The sequence below is a fragment of the Tiliqua scincoides genome, chromosome 8, assembly GCF_035046505.1.
Source record: "Tiliqua scincoides isolate rTilSci1 chromosome 8, rTilSci1.hap2, whole genome shotgun sequence".
NCBI classification, from domain to species: domain Eukaryota; kingdom Metazoa; phylum Chordata; class Lepidosauria; order Squamata; family Scincidae; genus Tiliqua; species Tiliqua scincoides.
In genome coordinates, this window is record NC_089828.1 from 36,454,933 (window position 1) to 36,472,002 (window position 17,070).

General features: G+C 45.9%; 1 protein-coding gene and 1 pseudogene across 1 annotated transcript in view; both read left to right on the forward strand.

The window, feature by feature from the left end:
* POLRMT (RNA polymerase mitochondrial) overlaps nt 1-16,751 on the forward strand; it is a 37,237-nt gene extending 20,486 nt beyond the window's left edge. Inside the window, exons 15-21 of the mRNA XM_066635971.1 lie at nt 1,347-1,460; nt 3,570-3,622; nt 5,504-5,602; nt 6,075-6,147; nt 7,577-7,668; nt 9,071-9,144; nt 14,068-16,751. Of these exons, the coding sequence (XP_066492068.1) occupies nt 1,347-1,460; nt 3,570-3,622; nt 5,504-5,602; nt 6,075-6,147; nt 7,577-7,668; nt 9,071-9,144; nt 14,068-14,117 (555 nt within the window). The 3' untranslated portion in view covers nt 14,118-16,751. The remainder of the gene's footprint in view (nt 1-1,346; nt 1,461-3,569; nt 3,623-5,503; nt 5,603-6,074; nt 6,148-7,576; nt 7,669-9,070; nt 9,145-14,067) is intronic.
* LOC136659658 (5S ribosomal RNA) lies at nt 11,555-11,670 on the forward strand (annotated as a pseudogene).
* Nucleotides 16,752-17,070: the final 319 nt, after the last annotated feature.

Sequence of the window (17,070 nt, forward strand, 5' to 3'; positions counted from 1 at the left end):
AACAGTTTATTCAGCATCCCCAAGGGAAAAGAAAGACCCTCCCAGCCCCACTTCAGCTGAAATATATCTTTTTCGTGGATGCCCCATCCCTAAGATATCTCATTATGTTATGCAAATATTCCAAAACTGAAAAAAATTCAAAACACTTTTGGTCCCAAACATTTCCCGTAAGGGATACTCAGCCTGTACATATACATTACATCAGGGTTTCTCAAACTGTGGGTCGGGACCCACTAGGTGGGTCGCTAGTCAATTTCAGGCAGATCCCCATTCATTTCAATATTCTATTTTTAATATCTTAGACTTGATACTACCATGGAATGAGACTACATTTGGGGAAATGTTACAGACCTGTACTTTTAACAAGCTACTATGTATACTTTAATAATGATAGTAAATGGTACTTACTCCTGGGTAAGTGTGGGTAGGATTGCAGTCTAGAATGGTTAAAAATGTTCCTGCCTGATTATGTCACTTCTGGTCATGACATCACTTCCGGTAGGTCTGGACAGATTCTCATTCTAAAAAGTGGGTCCCGGTGCTAAATGGTGAGGACCACTGCATTACATATTTGTATATGCACTGTAAATTTTTTAAGCTTTATTTTGTAAGCTGCTTTGAGTTGGCTGTCAGGGTTAGAAAAGCAGGTTGTAAATACTTCAACTAAAAGTAATGAGAAGGAAAAACAAAGCAGAACAAAAAAACCAGAAGTTATTCCTAATGCATTTGGAGACAAGAGCAGGCAATGCAGACATCCAGGAGAGAAATTCAAATGAAGGGAATTTTGGGGTCGTCCATAAGAGGACACTTTCAATGCTCTGCTCTTTGTCTCTGTTGTTAGCAGGACCGACTAATGTTTGGAGATCAATGCAAATGTACTTATTTGCCCATAGATACATAGATATATTTATCCATAGATACATGGATACATCTTTCTTTTTGTGTTGAAACTGTACTCTTTAATAAGTGTAGATTGTTTAAGATTTGATAACTAATTTTTGGTATGATTTTGTAGTAGACCAAAGAAATGTAGTTTGAGATCTCCACAGTTGCCACACAACTTGTAATATCTTTACTTTTTAATGTTTTTATTTGCTTTTAATAAAACAAAAAAAGTAATGTCAAAAAAAATTATCTATAACTTGAGTCCCCCAGATTTTGGAGGCAGAATCTGTTTTATTTTTTTAAGCTGCCTACAGCTCAGGCTACAGCTGTCAAGGAAGGCTTTTGACAGGAGAAATGCAGACATTACTTCTGGGCTGGAAGACTTTGCTGTTGAAAAATAGGATTCAAATCCCCCCCCCCCCCGATTGCTGTGTTCACCTCCCCTGCCTTCTTTCCCATAGAGCTGGCTGACTGAAAGTGCCCGGCTCATTGCCAAGTCTGGACGGACAGTGGAGTGGGTGACACCCTTGGGGCTCCCCATTGTTCAGCCTTACCATCGCTCCAAGATCATGTTGGTAAGCTGGGATTGGGAAGGACAGTGGCATTTGGGACCAGAAAATATGCACTTCAGAATTACATGGGCAGCTGTCAAGAAGGTGGAGTTATGTAGCTTGCGTACATACCTCCTTGCTTATTATTGGGACATGGTGATGTTCAGTTTGAGGGACCTCTTTTAGTTCAGGGGATGGGGTCAATGACTTATTGTACCCTGTGAGTCATACACTGCAATAAGTGTACCCTGTGAGAACAAGTCTGTATCTGAGATACTAAAGATCTGCAATTCTAACAGCCTAGGGGAGGGGAGTCCGAGGGGAGGGGAACAGTTTAGGGGAGGGGAGTCCTTTTGTTGTTGCTTTTTTTAAACCACTGAAAGTCAAAAGCCCTTAAACAACTGTAAATAATCTAGCAGACTACGAGTAGTTCCTGATGGCCAGTACCATACATTCTGGCAGTGAGTTCCACAAGCCTAGAGGGTGTGTGTGTGTGTGTGTGTGTGTGTGTGTGTGTGTGTGTGTACTGCAGTTCTGAATTATCTATCAATCTCACATTTTTATCCTGCCCTTCCTCTTAGGCACTCAGGGGTGGTGCACATGATCTTCATCCACCCACCCTTTCCTCACAACAGTAGGTTAGTCTGAGAGAGAGAGAGAGAGAGAGAGAGAGAGAGAGACTAATTCAAGGCTGCTAATGAGCATTGTAATTGAGTGGGGATTTGAACCTTGGTCCCTGGGTCCAGTGCTCTGATCAAACTAATTCTCTGCTTGATTGAGTGACCCTGAGTAGTCATCTTGTGCTCTAGTATTACACTAGAAGGAGATAAATTCTTTCTCTTACCACTTACCAATTGTATTGGCCTCTAGGCTCTATTTGACCACAGCTGTAGAAGAGGTAACAAGCACGATGATTCCCAGGCATCTGTTAGCAATGTATTCCTCTCTCTTGCAACCCTTTCAAGTTTTTTAGTTCCTGCAGCTGTTCCCAGGAGACAAGCTCCAGAACCTCACAACTCAAATTTACTTTAAAAAATGCCGCTCCATTTCAACCAAAATTCATGGAGGACCAATTTGTGGCTGTTCATTGTTGCCGCTGCAGACTTCTGCATTGTCTTCTGTGTGTCAAGATTTTTGTGGGCAGACAATTAACTTTTCTTGCTTTCCTGCCAATTTATGAGGTTAATGATCTTCCTCCTGCTGGGGAAGCCAGGCAGGCACAAGTCAAAAAGAGGTTAAGAAATGCTGCGATTCATACCTGTCTCTTTCACCCTTTTCCATTCTACTTGGGACTTTAGTTGGCTTCCTTCTGAGTAGCTTCCCTGCCATTCTCTGTTCTTCCAGGCTCACCAGTTAGCCAAAAAGGGGGGAAGGAATGAAAGTTCTTGCGGGGGGGGGGGGAAGTGTACACACACACACACTCTTTATAGAATCAGGGAGGCTGAGGACACTTGGTAGTGACTCAGCATTTTGCAGTGGCAAAAGCATGAGTCAGCAGCTGGAGCACAGTGAGTCAGTCAGCCAAAGGGAACTCAAGGTGACATTTGTTGAGAATAGTAATGAGATGCTTGCCGTGATTACCGTTGCCTAGCAGGAGAAGGCAGATCAAGCCCAAAATTCACCCCAGCCCCAATATGAGACTTCGATCATCTCCTCAAATAAATATGGTTGTGTTTTTTAAAAATAAATGAAATGTAAGCATTTGTAGGTCATATCCAGGGCTGGCTGCGTGCCACCATTTTGTTGAAGTGCAGGATATGGGCTGGGTCTAGGATCCAGCTTCCTGGGAATCTCTGATTTTTGCTTCTTCATTTTTAGCAAAATGACAATTGAGTAAGCGAGTATGAATGCTTTCTGATAGCGAGATGCTTTCATGAGTGTGAGGGAGCACTGAATAAGATTTCCAGGGGGGAGTTGATTGTGAGAGACTTTAGGGTGGAATTTATTAATAGAGTATGATTGTATCTCAGAGGTTGAGCAACAATTCTTAGTGCAAGAAAGCACCTGTCGCCATTCCTAGTTCTATCATGATTTCATGTTTTGCACCAAAGTTTTCAGATTCCTATCCCATTTTCAGTGATCTTGGTCCTCCAGTTTGGCCCCCCATAATTTGTTCTCTTCCTCAACACGCAGATTAGCAGCAGCATGCAGACAGTGAATTTGAAGTCGCGCCATGATGTCAGCCAGTGAGTATCAAATTTGGGGAATGCCTTTCCTCTTATACAGATAATTAATTTCCTCTGAGATAATTAGCACGATCACCTGATGAATGGAACTTCAGTCAATTTAATCAAAGTACTTTCAGTGTTTGTTTCAGCCACTGAGTCTACATTTGTTTGCATTACTAAAGCAATAATTTTGAAGAAAAATGCAGACTTCATTTTCTAATGCTGCACATGCTGTTTTAGAGTGAAGTTGCTGCATTTCCTCTTGTGTAAGAGTAAAAGTAGAAATGCCTCTTCCCAGCTGGTAGCATTCTATCTTGGGTGACAATGAAGTGGGAATGCCTCTTCCCAGCTGGTGCCTGCCATCAGCTGTTGGGACTGGATTTGAACAGCCCATTTAGCTTCTGACTTTATTTGCTTTTCTGTTCCATTTTTATCCCATTTTATTTCCACAAAGGAGCTGAGAATAGCATGGGTGGCTCTTCTCCCTCTCCCTCTTTTATCCTTCAAGATAAAAGTAGGTTAGACTGAGAACAACTTACTGACCAGAGATCTCCCAGGGAGCCTTGTGGTAAGGCTTGGGGATTTGAACTTGGGTCTCCCAGTTTGAAGTCCATCATTCTAACTACTACACCATGCTGGTTTTTGAATTGGCCTCTATGCGTAAATATGGAAGTCTTGTAATAAGTGGCTGATCTGATTGGCTGTCCTTCCACTTACATCAGTTTTAGATGGTTTGCTCCTTGGAGGTGAGAACCTGTCTTAGGGCCCAATCCTAAGGAGTGTGCACTGGCGTGCATTGTCGCAAACATGTCACTTTTGCGGGCCCTAGCACCGGTGCTAGCCCAGCGCTGTGGGGGCGCCAGAGCTCTGCCGCTCAGTGTGTGCACTGCTGGCGTGCATTGTTGCAAACATATCATTTTTGCAGGCCCTAGCACCGGTGCTCCACTGGTGCTAGCCTAGCACTGGAGGGGCACTGGAGCTCTACTGCTCAGCAGTCACACAGACTGCCTAGCAGTGCAGAGGTAGGAGAGGGCATTGGGGGGAGGGTAGGGAGGAGGCATTCTGGGGGAGGGAGCGGGGCAGGAGGGAAGTGGGACCTTTGGAGGATTCAGAGCCTCCATGTGTGGCTGGCCACCTGACGTGGAGGCTCTTGATTCTACTGTGACATTCAGGTCACTGTTGAATGAAGTAGCCCCATTGTGGGGCTACTCGGTTTATACAGCGGAAGGGGACAAAAGTCCCCTTCTACTGAGGAGAAGGTGGCAGCTGCCTGGAGCATGCCTGGAGCGTGCAGCCCTGGATTGGGCTGTTAATTTCTTGTAAGGCTCTGTGCATGTAGATGACCCTGTATTAATAATAATAATAAAATACTGTCACTATCAGGCATTGATATAAATAGATATGCTTTTTTAAGTTGCTCCCCCATTTATCTTTGCAGCAAGTAGCCCCTCCATTAGCTACTGCAATGGTTCTCAAACTGCTGGGTTGGGACCGACCAGCCTGAGAACCCCTGCCCTTTCTCCTTTAAGGGCTGGGGCAGGGAGATACAGCAACACAATCCCCAGGATTGTGCCACTGCGGGGGGGGGGGGCTGTTTCTTACCTTACTTACTTACTGCCAGGGTCTGGGGAGGTACAGGGACCCCTGCAGAGCCCTCTACAGGGCTCCTCCTGGCTTGTAGAATGTTTAAAAAAAAAAAAAAAAGATTGTCTGAGGGATCGCGTTGCTGCTTTCCACCCTGCCCCCTGCAATGACTTACCCTGGTTCTCAAACTCCCAGAGAGTTTGAAAACCAGTGAGCTATTGAATAAGTTGGATCTGGGATGTGAATTCAGGCCACTTTCAGACCACTAGTAGTCACTGTCTCTGTCTTGTCTCAGAATAATATATCTCCCCACAGAAAGCCTGACACAGTGAAGCAGAAAAATGCCTTCCCCCCAAACTTCATCCATTCTTTGGACTCCACCCATATGATGCTGACAGCTCTGCACTGCCACAGGTATGAACATGGGCAAAGGTGTCTTATATTCACCCAGAAACATTGGTTTGCTCTCTCTCAATGTGGGACTGGCATCATCTAAAAGAGCCATTTCCTAGACAGTTAATAGGCAAGTTCCACCTTTTATGCCCAACATAGCTGTAAAATTTTTGGATATTTTACACTGCAGTCAGCTGCTTCCACAGTTGGCCCAGTAAGGTTCAGTTTTTCTGCCACTCTCCTCTGTATGGACAGCCTTTGCCACTGGGTGGTGCCTCCACCCAAGGGATTAGGTTAGGCTGTTGAATCAGCTTGGAGTCTTCTTGGGAGAGACTCAAGTCTGACCCTCTAGAGGTGAAGAAAAAAACCTGGGGGACTTTGGAGGTTGGGTTACGCAAGGCTTTAAAAAGGTAAATTTTTGATGCTTCCTTGAAGGGGAGGCAGAGGTCGGAGATTCTGAGAATACAACTCCACCTGTTTCTGTATTTCCCAGGCGAGGGCTGACATTTGTCTCTGTGCATGACTGCTACTGGACTCATGCGCTCACTGTTGATGTAATGAATCAGGTAAGATCACTTCCCTTTCCTGAGGACACCTGTGTGTACATGTGACTATTTTTGCCTGGGCTGTGTAGGGGGGTCACAAGTGGAAGGAGCCTGGTCTGAACTGTTCTTGGCTAGCAGGGGATTCTCCCGCAGATTCTGCTGAGTCAGAGCTGGGCTTGCAAAGCTGTGCACTGCCCCACAGAAGCTGTTGCAGTAGCAGGGAACAGTGAGGGACAGATGGTGTTAAAGTGGGCCTCTTCCTGGGCTCCCCCTCTTTCTGGATTTTCTCAGATCTAGAGCATACATGGAGCTTCCTTCTCCCTCTGCCCCTCATATAAGCCAGATAGAGGGGAGGCCTCAAGCTGTCAAATAGGCCAAGAGTTGCCAGACCTGAGATTCTGCACGGGTCAGCATCGTCATGACTCTTGAGGTCCTGGGGGCGAGGTGGGAGGGCCCGGAGCTTGCAGGGTGAGGAGGTCCCAACAAGGAGTATAGGGTTCCTTGGAGTTGGAGCCAGTATCCTCATTCCCACTCATCTGTGGATTGTGACAATAAGGCACTCCTGTGGGCAGCACTTCAAAGGTCCTGAGCAGGGGATGGCCATGGCTCAGTGGCAGAGAAAATCTTCGCAAGCTCACACGCACCTGCTTGGCATGTGTCAAGTCCTAGATTCAGTCCTTGGTAGCATCTCCCAGTGATGCTGAGAAAGTCTGGTCTAAGAGCCCATAGGGCTGTTGAACTGTTAATTTAGCTCAATCATAGGCAGGTTCCTGTATTTCTAATTCAGCTTTCTGAATTTAATTTTGAAACAGAGAACAAGTTTCTAGTCCTTGTGGATGTGAACTTACACCTGACATTTTTCTTGAAAGCAAGGACTGCTTTCATCTCAGAAGCCAAAGGAGTGGCTGGTACATCAGTGGTGGCTGTGGGGTGGGGGTGGCTGCCCCACGCTGCCACCTGCCCCTCACTGTGACTGAAAAGCTCTACATGAATTGTGCACAACAGGAAGCATGCAAACTTGCACAATCTATGCAGGTTGCAGAATCACATTTTGCTTGGCGTCTAAGTTGGATAGCCTTAGTGCAGCATTTTTAACGGGCATAGTGCTGCTTTTGTGCTCATCAACTGGTGCAACTGTAAAGTGCAGGCCAGTTGCTCTGTTCTGCCGCTTAGTCAGTAGGTTAAATATTTTCTAGTGACATATCTGCAGTTGCTTTAATTTTGAAACTGTTGCAATCAACTAAACATAACCTGGAGCATTAAAGGCAGGTGTGGAGCACCAAATCTTGCATGCTTTTTCTTGCTCTCTGCCCCTCTTAGTGTATCCCACCAGAGGGACTGGTGAACTGAATGCCAGCTTGGGGAGGTGGGTCTTTTCCACCACCAGCTGCTGACCCCCTCAGTTTGCCTGGTAACTTGGCAGACCTCAGTTGTGCAGTTTCTGTCCTAGGTCTGTCGAGAACAGTTTGTGGAGCTACACAGCCAGCCCATCCTCGAGGACCTCTCCAAGTATATGCTGCGGAAATACTGTGTCAGCTGCCCGTGAGTGCCTTCTTGCCCCCTCTTTCCCGGGCTCCTTTTAAAACGTGTTTCGTTTGTATCTAACTGTTTCTCCAGGGTACTCAGAGAACAAGAACAGGTATTGGGGTCTCCAAACTTTTAAGCATGACAGCCACATCGTATATCTGACACTGCGCTGAAGGCCAGAAAATTAATAAATTTAAATAATAAAAACATACATTAGAGATGGAAGGGAGGGGAATGGATTTTGAAAAAGGATTTGGGGGAGCAGAAGGCCAAACCGATTTATACAAGAAGACAGGGGAATGGATTTTGAACAGGAAAATTAATTTTGGGAGGTTTAATATTTGAAAGGAGGAATATGCAGAGCAGTGGTTCTCAAATGTTTAGCACCAGGACCCACTTTTTAGAATGAGAATCTGTCAGGACTCACCGGAAGTAATGTTATGACCAGAAGTGACATCATCAAGCAGGAACATTTTTAACAATCCTAGGCTGCAATCCTACACACACTTACCCAGGAGTAAGTCCCATTGACTATCATTGTTAAAAGCATATACACAGTAGCCTGTTAAAAATAAAAATCTGTAACATTTTCCCAGATGTAGTCACATACCATAGTAACATCAAGTCTATATATGAAAAATAAAATATTGAAATGAATGGGCACCCACCTAAAATTGACTCGCAACCTACGTAGTGGGTCCTGACCAACAGTTTGAGAATCTATATTTTGGAAAGGTAGAGAATGAATATTTTGGGGGAAAAAATGTGATGGGGAATGATTTGGAGGGAATGGGGAGAGAATTAATGTGTTGGAGGGATAAAGAGTTGGGGAACAACTGAGTAATAAAGTTGGGAGAAATTAATTTGTAAAGAGAAAACATGCTTTCGATATGAATAGGATAGACAGGACTGATTGGCCAGCAGACTGATCAGGGTATTGAATGTATCTGGAACTCCTTATCTCAGGTTTCCAAAGAGTGTGTTATAATTTTGGGAGTTTAGATCAGGCAGAAGTTACTCTTGTGTTTGCCTTTCTCTCTCTCCACACACACACATGCTCCTCTCTCTCTTGGCCTTCTGGGATGATCTTTGGGCAGAAGCATCTCTGCACAAGGCTCTACATTTGTGGCCTGTCAGCAGGTTACAGTGGGTCAGAACAGTCATACTTCCCCACCACATGCCGTGGGCCACATCAAATCCTCCCACAGGCCAGATTTGGCCCCTGGGCTAAGATTTGGAGACCCATAGTATATATTGTTCTTTTCTCCCTGCCCTGCAAGGTTGGTCAGCTTGCAATCAATTGGAAGATTACACTGACTTCAGGGGAGCAAGGATTGTTTGTTATGCGTAGAGATGTAATTCTTTGTCTGATGCTATGCTTTATTTCATTTTCCTTCTCTTCCTTGCCATTCCCCAGGACTGATTGGAAGAACAAGAAGGCCCTTGAATACCGGAGGCTGGTGCAGCTGCTCTCTAATGTCCCTAAGAAAGGTATGTTTGGGGGAACAGGCTGTTCTAGAAATTTGGGGCAGGAATGACTGTGCAGGTACATAGGAATATATGAAGCTGCTTTATGATGAGATGGACCACGGATCCATTTAGCTCAGTATTTTACTACAGTATGCTGATCATCAGATGGCTCTCCAGGATTTGCAACAAAGGTCTTTCCCAGCACTACCTGGAGATGCTACCAGGGATGGAACCCGGGACCTTTTGTGTGCCAAGCCTTATGTGCTCTGTCACTGAACTACAGCCCATTCCCCAGGCCTGTTTGTGTATTATTTTTGTTGTATGTATTTGTAAACCACCTTAAAAATATCTGTTTTTCCTGAGATAAATATATTTATACAATCCTCAACTGAAAGGCAAAACTAGTAATTGAAAACAGATCAGCGTAACAATACAGCTTAACAAAAGAGTTAATAATCACACTTACCATTTGTATGATTCTTTTTGACTGTGCAAAGGAGTTTACCATGGGTCACTGTTACAACAGCCCTGTAAAGGAACTATCACTAATATCTCCACAAGCCAGCAAAAGCCAAGGAGGGGAGTGCCTTGCATAAGGCCACCCAAGTGAGTGTGTGGCAGAGGCAAGATTCAAACCAGGGAAGTCCTGACTTGTAGCTCAGTGTCTTAACCACTACACCTTACTGGCTGTTCAGCCTTCTACTGAGTCAGACCATTGGTCTGTATTGGCTCTACGTCAGTATTGTCAGGCAGCAGCTCTCAGATAGGGGCCTTTTTCAGCCCAATCTGGTTGCCAGGGAGTGAACCTGGGCCCTTCTGTATTAAAAGCATGTGCTCTACTGCTGAGGTGTGTCTCCCTAGGGCTCTGTGGGGATGGGTTGGAAGGAGGAACTGCAGTACCATGGACAACTCCAAGGGAGCTGCCATTGCTGAGAACCAGATGTCCAAGGAGTCCGGAGCTAGAACAACAGGCTCCAAACCGTGGTCTGCAGGCCGGATCTGGCATTCAGAAACTGGTGCCCCTGCGCAGTGTGGCACTCTCCGCCACAGTGTCTTATCCTTCAAGCCAGTCTTGTCAGAAAGTCATGCCGGGCAGCTGCTTCCACCCTGAAATTGGGGTGTGGAGCGTGCTAGGGTGACAGGCAGCAGAAGTGGCTGCCTGGCGTGAGTTTCTGAGCAGATTGGCTGGAAGGACACTGTGGCACAGAACACAGCAGTCTGCGGTTTGGAGACCGCTGAGCTAGAGGAAGAAATCAAGAGGCAGAACATACCAGGTATAAAGTCAAACAGTTAAGACATCTGCATTCAGTTCTGGTTTAGGTTCATTAGTGTATTTTTTTCACTCTCCGATTCAGATGCTGTCTTTTAAAAAGTCAACTGGTTCAGGGTCTATTTTGAATTGGTTTAGATCTATTTCATACAGAATAATATAGAACTCTGTTGCTTGAAGTGCATCACTAGAACACCAGCCAGTTTCTCAGAGCCCAGCCACACACCTGACACTTAGATGGTGACACTTCAAGGGAAAACTTCCAAAGCTGGAACCTGTGTGCCTGACGGCCCAATCCAATTGCTGTAGGCACTTCTGCTGTCACAAAATGACTGCTGATGGTGCACATGGTTTGCGTGGGGAAGGGGGTGAAACAGGGCAGGGAGGGGACATGATGTGGAGTGGGTAAGGCTGCAGATGGGGGTGGATCAAGCATTGGAGGTGCACCCTGGATCCTATCCCCTCCAGCAGCAGCCTCCCTTCCCTCTTTCACTTCTTGGACTTGTGCTGGCAAAATCACTAGCATAGGTCTGAGGAGACCCATTGCAAGGATTTGAATTCCCTTTCCCAGTTGGTCCTGATCCACCCACCCCCACCCCACTGAATACAGCTTGCCCATTTTGTGCAGGTGAACCAGTGGGGGGGGGGGTCGGGGAAAGGATAGGACTGGGCTCTAAATTACTCTTCCCCTCCATTCCTAGCCATCTCATAGCTCTCTTAATCTTATCTCTATTTTAAGCCTCTGTGTTCCCCTTGGCTGCCCTGGCAGCCTTTTCATTTGCTGGTCCGTTTACTGGTAAGACTTAGCCAACTTGGTAATTGCCCAGATCCAAGTAATACTCCATTAGCTGGATTAACTGCCCTTCCTGATCTCCACCATCTGCTCTTCCTACGTTGCCACAAATTGCAAAAGATAAGAAGAATGTGTAAAGTTTATATAGCGCTTGAGAATGCTCAGAGCGCTCATCTGTACACTGCACTCGTAATCCTGAAGCCGCCTGGTCAAAGTAAGCCAATATTATTAATGTTATCCCTTGCCTGGGCTGAAGCTGAGAGACCGGAAGCTCATCAAATGCATGCAGTGAGATTTAGACAGGGGACCCCAGGCTGGTGCTGTTTCTCGTTCACCTGTTTAGACTTTTGCAGCTTCATGCAGAATCAGTGTGGGGTATTACCCTGCACATGCCCGATCTCGTCTGTTCTCGGAAGCTAAGCAGGGTCAGGCCTGGTTAGTACTTGGATGGGAGACCGCCTGGGAATACTGGGTGCTGTAGGCTTATACCATAGTCTTTTGAGACTGAAGGTTGCCAACCATGAATCAGACGGATTTCTGGGAACAGACTTGAAATAAGCCCATTAGTAAGTTCCTAATACTAAGGTTCTGGTCTTTATGGAGGCAGCAATGTGTTTGTGTAGCTCCCTGTCCTCCTCCCATTGTCTGACAATCCTCTTCCATAACTATATGGTGTATTAGCAAAGGGCCTGTGTCTGTCCTGTGGATGGGGGAGAGTCTCTTGGCAACAAGATGTCACCCTGGTCCTTTAGCGAGCCATCACAGTAGCCTCTCCCAATCCCAGTCTCAGAATAGTGAATCTGCACTATTTGCAGGCAGTGTTAGAAGAGAATCTGCACTGGTTCTTCCTCACTCAGAGCCAGAGGTAGAACTTGAGCCCGTGTCTCCCACACCTTTCTCCCTTGCACTACACTATTCCCCTATGCAGATGTCTGCTCCTGCCCCCCAGTTACATCCCAGATCTTCTGGGAAGCCACTCCCACAGAAAATATGACTTAATCCCATGCAGGGGGACCCAGGACAATAATCTCTTTCCTGCTGCTGTATTGCTCCTCACCATGGAAAACGTCACACCAGATGATGGCACTCCAAACGGAATCCCCCCTGCTATTTTAATACTCTTCTGCAAAATAAGCAGCTTCCTGGAATTTTTTAAAAACTTATCTTCATTAATCAGTGATAAAAACTAATTCCATTCAGTAGCAATCGTGCCATTGTGTGCATCTTGCATATGAATTTTTCTTATAAGGGGTAAAAGGGGTATATGTAGTGTTTTGTGTTTTTTTGCAAATGCATTGTAAAGTCAATTGCTTCTTTTGCAAGTATTAATCACTGAGGCCTGGTGGGGTCTGCAGGGGGTCTTGATTTGGTTCTGAGGGTGAGTGATGTGATGGAATGCAGGCATTGGTCAAGTTCCAGAGATTGGCGGTCAGGTGGGCCAGAGGCAGAGAAGGTCAGGATTCCACAAATGTTGACTTGGTTTACTAGCCAGCTGTGATTGTGGCTGCCACCAGCCCCCCCTCCCCCCCCGTCTGCTGACATGCACAGCTGGCTTGGGAGAGGGTCAGATCCATTTCTCCTTTTTATCAGGACAGTACGGAGCCTGTTCAGACACAGCAGGGGCTTCCCAAGTTGCTCAGAAAAGATCCCTGCGCTTTCTTAATATCTCAAAGATAGCAGCAGAAACAACATCTCAGGGGAGGGGATTTGTGTAATGGGGCATCCTGCTCACCAGAAGGCTGGGAGCATGTGCCACTGGCCACTGAATTTATGATATTTGGAGAACCGCGGTCTAAGGCTGCAATCCTGTACACCATCAGTTCTCAAATGTTTTGATCTCCAGAGCCCTTTATGCTCCTTAGCAGAGTCTTGGGGAGCCCCGCTGGTGCATGCAGGGAGTCTGGGAGGGTCCCAGAGTGCTGGTGCATGCGCAGGGTGCTGCAGAACCAAACAGATAGTCACCACTTTTGGTGTGCTTGTGGAGCCCCTGGGCTCCTAGGAGCATACTTTGAGAAACACAGCTATACACACTTAGCTTGGTGTAAGTCCCATTGAGATTGTCCAGTGAGACTTATTCCTGAGCAGACACACGGGATTGTGCTGTAAGACAGGCAAGAGACCCAGTTCCAAAAAGGAAAGGCAGCAGGATCTTACCCACAAAATTTATTCAGCAGGATTAAAAAACAATAACAAAAAACAAAAATTAAAATATTAATCCACTGTTGATACATATTAGTCCTGTAGTGGCAAAAACAAGTGCCTGATTACCAACCTGCTTATTTTGCAGCAGTTACCACATTTTTTTGTGTGCTTAGGGATTCAGTTCCTGATCTGTCACTCTAGAGGAAGGTAGTGGCTCTCCAGTTGTTTCAGACACAGCATGCACAAACAAACGCACACGCACACCCCATGTCCCCGGTGTTTTCCACTGCTGCTCTCCAAAGCGTCCCTGCAGTCAAACACAGCCTCCTGAGGAATCAGTGGCTGGCTGCCCATTTCTCTGACATCCTTTTTAAAAATCCCTTTCCCCGTAACGTTTGCTTTTAAAGCCAAGGAACTGCGTTTTCCTCCAGGCACTAAAGTTGACTTTCCTACTCTATTTTTTCTTTTTTTTAAGAAAAGGTGGGGGGAAGAAAGAATGCTCTGGGGTAGCCATAGGCACATAAAATAGCCTTGCTCAAAAGAATGAGAAAACGGGAGGAGGAAAGTATGTGGAGGACGGGGCCTCTGGTGCATGTGAGCTTCTTCATGCAGCTCCATGCAGGGATGTCTTCTCAGAAGGAAGTCTTATGTTCAGCAAGGCTCACTCCCAGGTTTGCAGTCTTGGCTCTTCTAGTGGGCATCTTATTGCCTCCTGACCTCCCTTTCTTCCCTTTTCTAGGAGACTTTGACCTCCAGAAGGTGAAAGAATCAACCTACTTCTTCAGCTGACCCTGGCTGATAAGAACAGTTTCTGGAACTTTCTGCCTATTGTCCAATCTTGAGCACAATCAAGCCAGACTGCAGGACCGCTGGAGTGGGAAGCAGAGTGTGAGGCCTTGCTCTCTGGACCTGGTCTCTCTCCCTCTCTGTTCCCAGGAGGGACAAATCTCTGCACTTAAGGCCTGGTCCTTTCTATGAGCACCATCCTTGTGAAGGAGGGGCGTTGCTGCTGTCAAGGGTTGGTGGCCATCTCTGTGCTGCAAAGTGTGCAGGGTGTGCGTGAACAAAGTACATTCTGCATGCAGAGTGCAATGGAAAGTCAAACTGGAGGTCAGGGTTTCTTTTCTCCTTTCTGCCCTAAATGTAGAACCTGGCCTAGTGCCCTTCCCATAAGAGAGGTAATACAGTACTGAGGATTTGTTTTTCTGCCATTAACTATTTTTTTAAAGTCCAATACCCAGATGTGCTTAGAGAGATTTTCATCCTTGGGGAAGAATGCCCTTAGTAAAGGTGTAAGATGTGATCCAGAGCTGGGCAAAGGCCTTGGAAGCCTCTTTCCTCCTTCCACTGCCAAGGATGCAGCAACTGGAGACCATGTGGGCAAAAGCCACCCCCAGAGTGGTTCAAGTCTGTCTCCCTCCCCACTTGCCAGCTTTGTCTTGATTAAACACAGTGATATCTTTAGTACCAGAATTTGCCACTGAAGGAAGGGGCAGTGTGTCCCAATGGTCTTTTATGTTTTTTATATCAAAACGGCCCTCTAGAAAAGCTGGCTGCTCACCAGAAATCTAAGAATTCAAGCTTAAAGGTAGCAGCATGGAAGCGTCTTCCTACACCACTTTTGTATGGCAGGATATTTGTGATAGTACTTCCCACATCATTCCATTCATTACCAGAGTACTGTGGGAAGGAGCTTCTCCCCTGCCACCGGTAAGTATGGATCAGGCCTTTAGCTTCCCCTGTGGGGACATTGCTGTCTTTTCTTCTCCACCTCTCTCTCTCTCCTGTTATCTGTGTTCTGTTTTTTTAATAGGAATAGTTCAGTCTTCACTGAGCAGCCTCAACCACCGAGGCTGTTTAAAGGCATTGGAGAACTGTTAAACATGACTGTAAATAAAATACAGGCCATGCCTCTTCATCAGTAATTTCCAATCCATGTATGGTGAAAAAATAAAGGAATACAGGCTGTTGTAAATCTGTGCCACAGGCACCTGTCCAACTGACATAGGAGGCTGTGTGTTGTGTCTCTGCAGTGAGTCTCTGTGCTAGTCCTCCCTCTTTCCAATTAGCTTTATTACTAGTGCAGTTTGTCTCATGACATGAAGAAGGTAACCTCCCTTTTAATCTCACAATGCTGTAAGATAGGCTAGGCAGAGATAAACATCCAACCATGAGCTTCAAGCCGAAGTAGAGATTCAGAGCCAGCACTGCCTCTAGTCAATTACCATGTTGCTTCTCAGTGCCCTGGCCAAAGATATGGCAAATCTCTGTGGATGCAACCAGCTTATTCAGCAGGAGCTACGCAAAGGGACAGTGCAATTGTACATTCTCAGTTTCTGCCTGTCCCATCCCTCCATGAGGCAGGAATTATGCTCCAAACAGTGATACACAGAGGGCAGCCAATGCTTACTTTCGTGCACTCAAAAAGGAAATGTTTTCATGGGTAAGAGCAAAGTGTATGTCCAATTTTAACTCCTGGGGATAAAAGCTTCACTCTTGGAAATTTGGGAAACATCCCATGTAGTATGATTGCTCTCTCTGTATGGGTTATGTTAAAACTTGTGGCAACGTAACAGCACTCTGATGGGTTAGACACAGAGATCTTGAGCATGCAGAGTGAGAGAGAGCTGGTGCAGGAAGGGGAAATAGCTTCTGGGAAGCAGCATGGAAAGAGAAGTGGCCAATTCTTACAGGCTTGCCAATGGCAATATCCAGTGTTATTTGTGAGCTGTAAGCTCAAATTTCACAGCTAACACTTCGTACCACCTCAAGTAGGGGGCAGTTTTCACAGGCAACTGGTGTTCCCATTTCTAGGGCTGTGTGCACTATGACTGGGGGAGAACATATAAGGTACCATTTAGCAAAGTTTTCCACTTGCTGTCTACTTCCTGTGAAAATAAAACCTAGTTTCTAGTTCTTATGGAATACTTGCAAGAGTGTAGGCCAGGGGTGTCAAACTCATTTCATACAGAGGGCCGAATAGCATTCATGATGCCTGCTGAGGGCTGAAAGTGATGCCATGAAACAGGTCATGACCAAAAATAAGCACTTTTTCTCGCTTGGGAACTCATTAGCTGCAAATGACAGAAGAGAAAATATATATATCTTGATCGTATTCAAGATACGGGAGAGCTCAATTTTCAAGCGGGCTGCCCTTTCAGCAGTAACACCTCGGCATGGCTCCCCAGCTGAGAGCCTGAGGGCTGAATAAAAAAGCTTCCACGGGCCACATCCACCTCCCCCCCAGCCTTATGTTTGACACCCCTGGTGTAGGCAACACAAACTGTAACCCCAGAAGTATATCTGAATAAGATTTCTGAGCCCTGGGAGCACAGCTCTGTTGTCCTTCCCTATGAGGGGAAAAAAACCAGATGCAATGATGCAAACTAAGAACTGAGTAAGGCTGAAGAAATGTACAGTATTTGGATGACCTTGGTACAGAGTGTTAAAATGTTGAGCAAAAGGGTATATAAAAGATCTGGATATACCAAAGGGCTGGGTAGTCAGTGAATTGATGGTGTGATATCCAATAGATTCCCTGTCTGTCTGAGGGGACTAGAAGCTTGACTTATGATGCTGAAAGGATTCAAAGGAGCCGCACAATCACACCCTCCCTTTCCTATACATTCCCTTTTTCTGCCATATTACAGCCTTTGTTGAGATGGACAACCACCTGTGCTGCTTGTTCCTGCATGTAAGAAAGACCAGATATAAAGGTGATCAAGTGGGACAAATCCCTGCC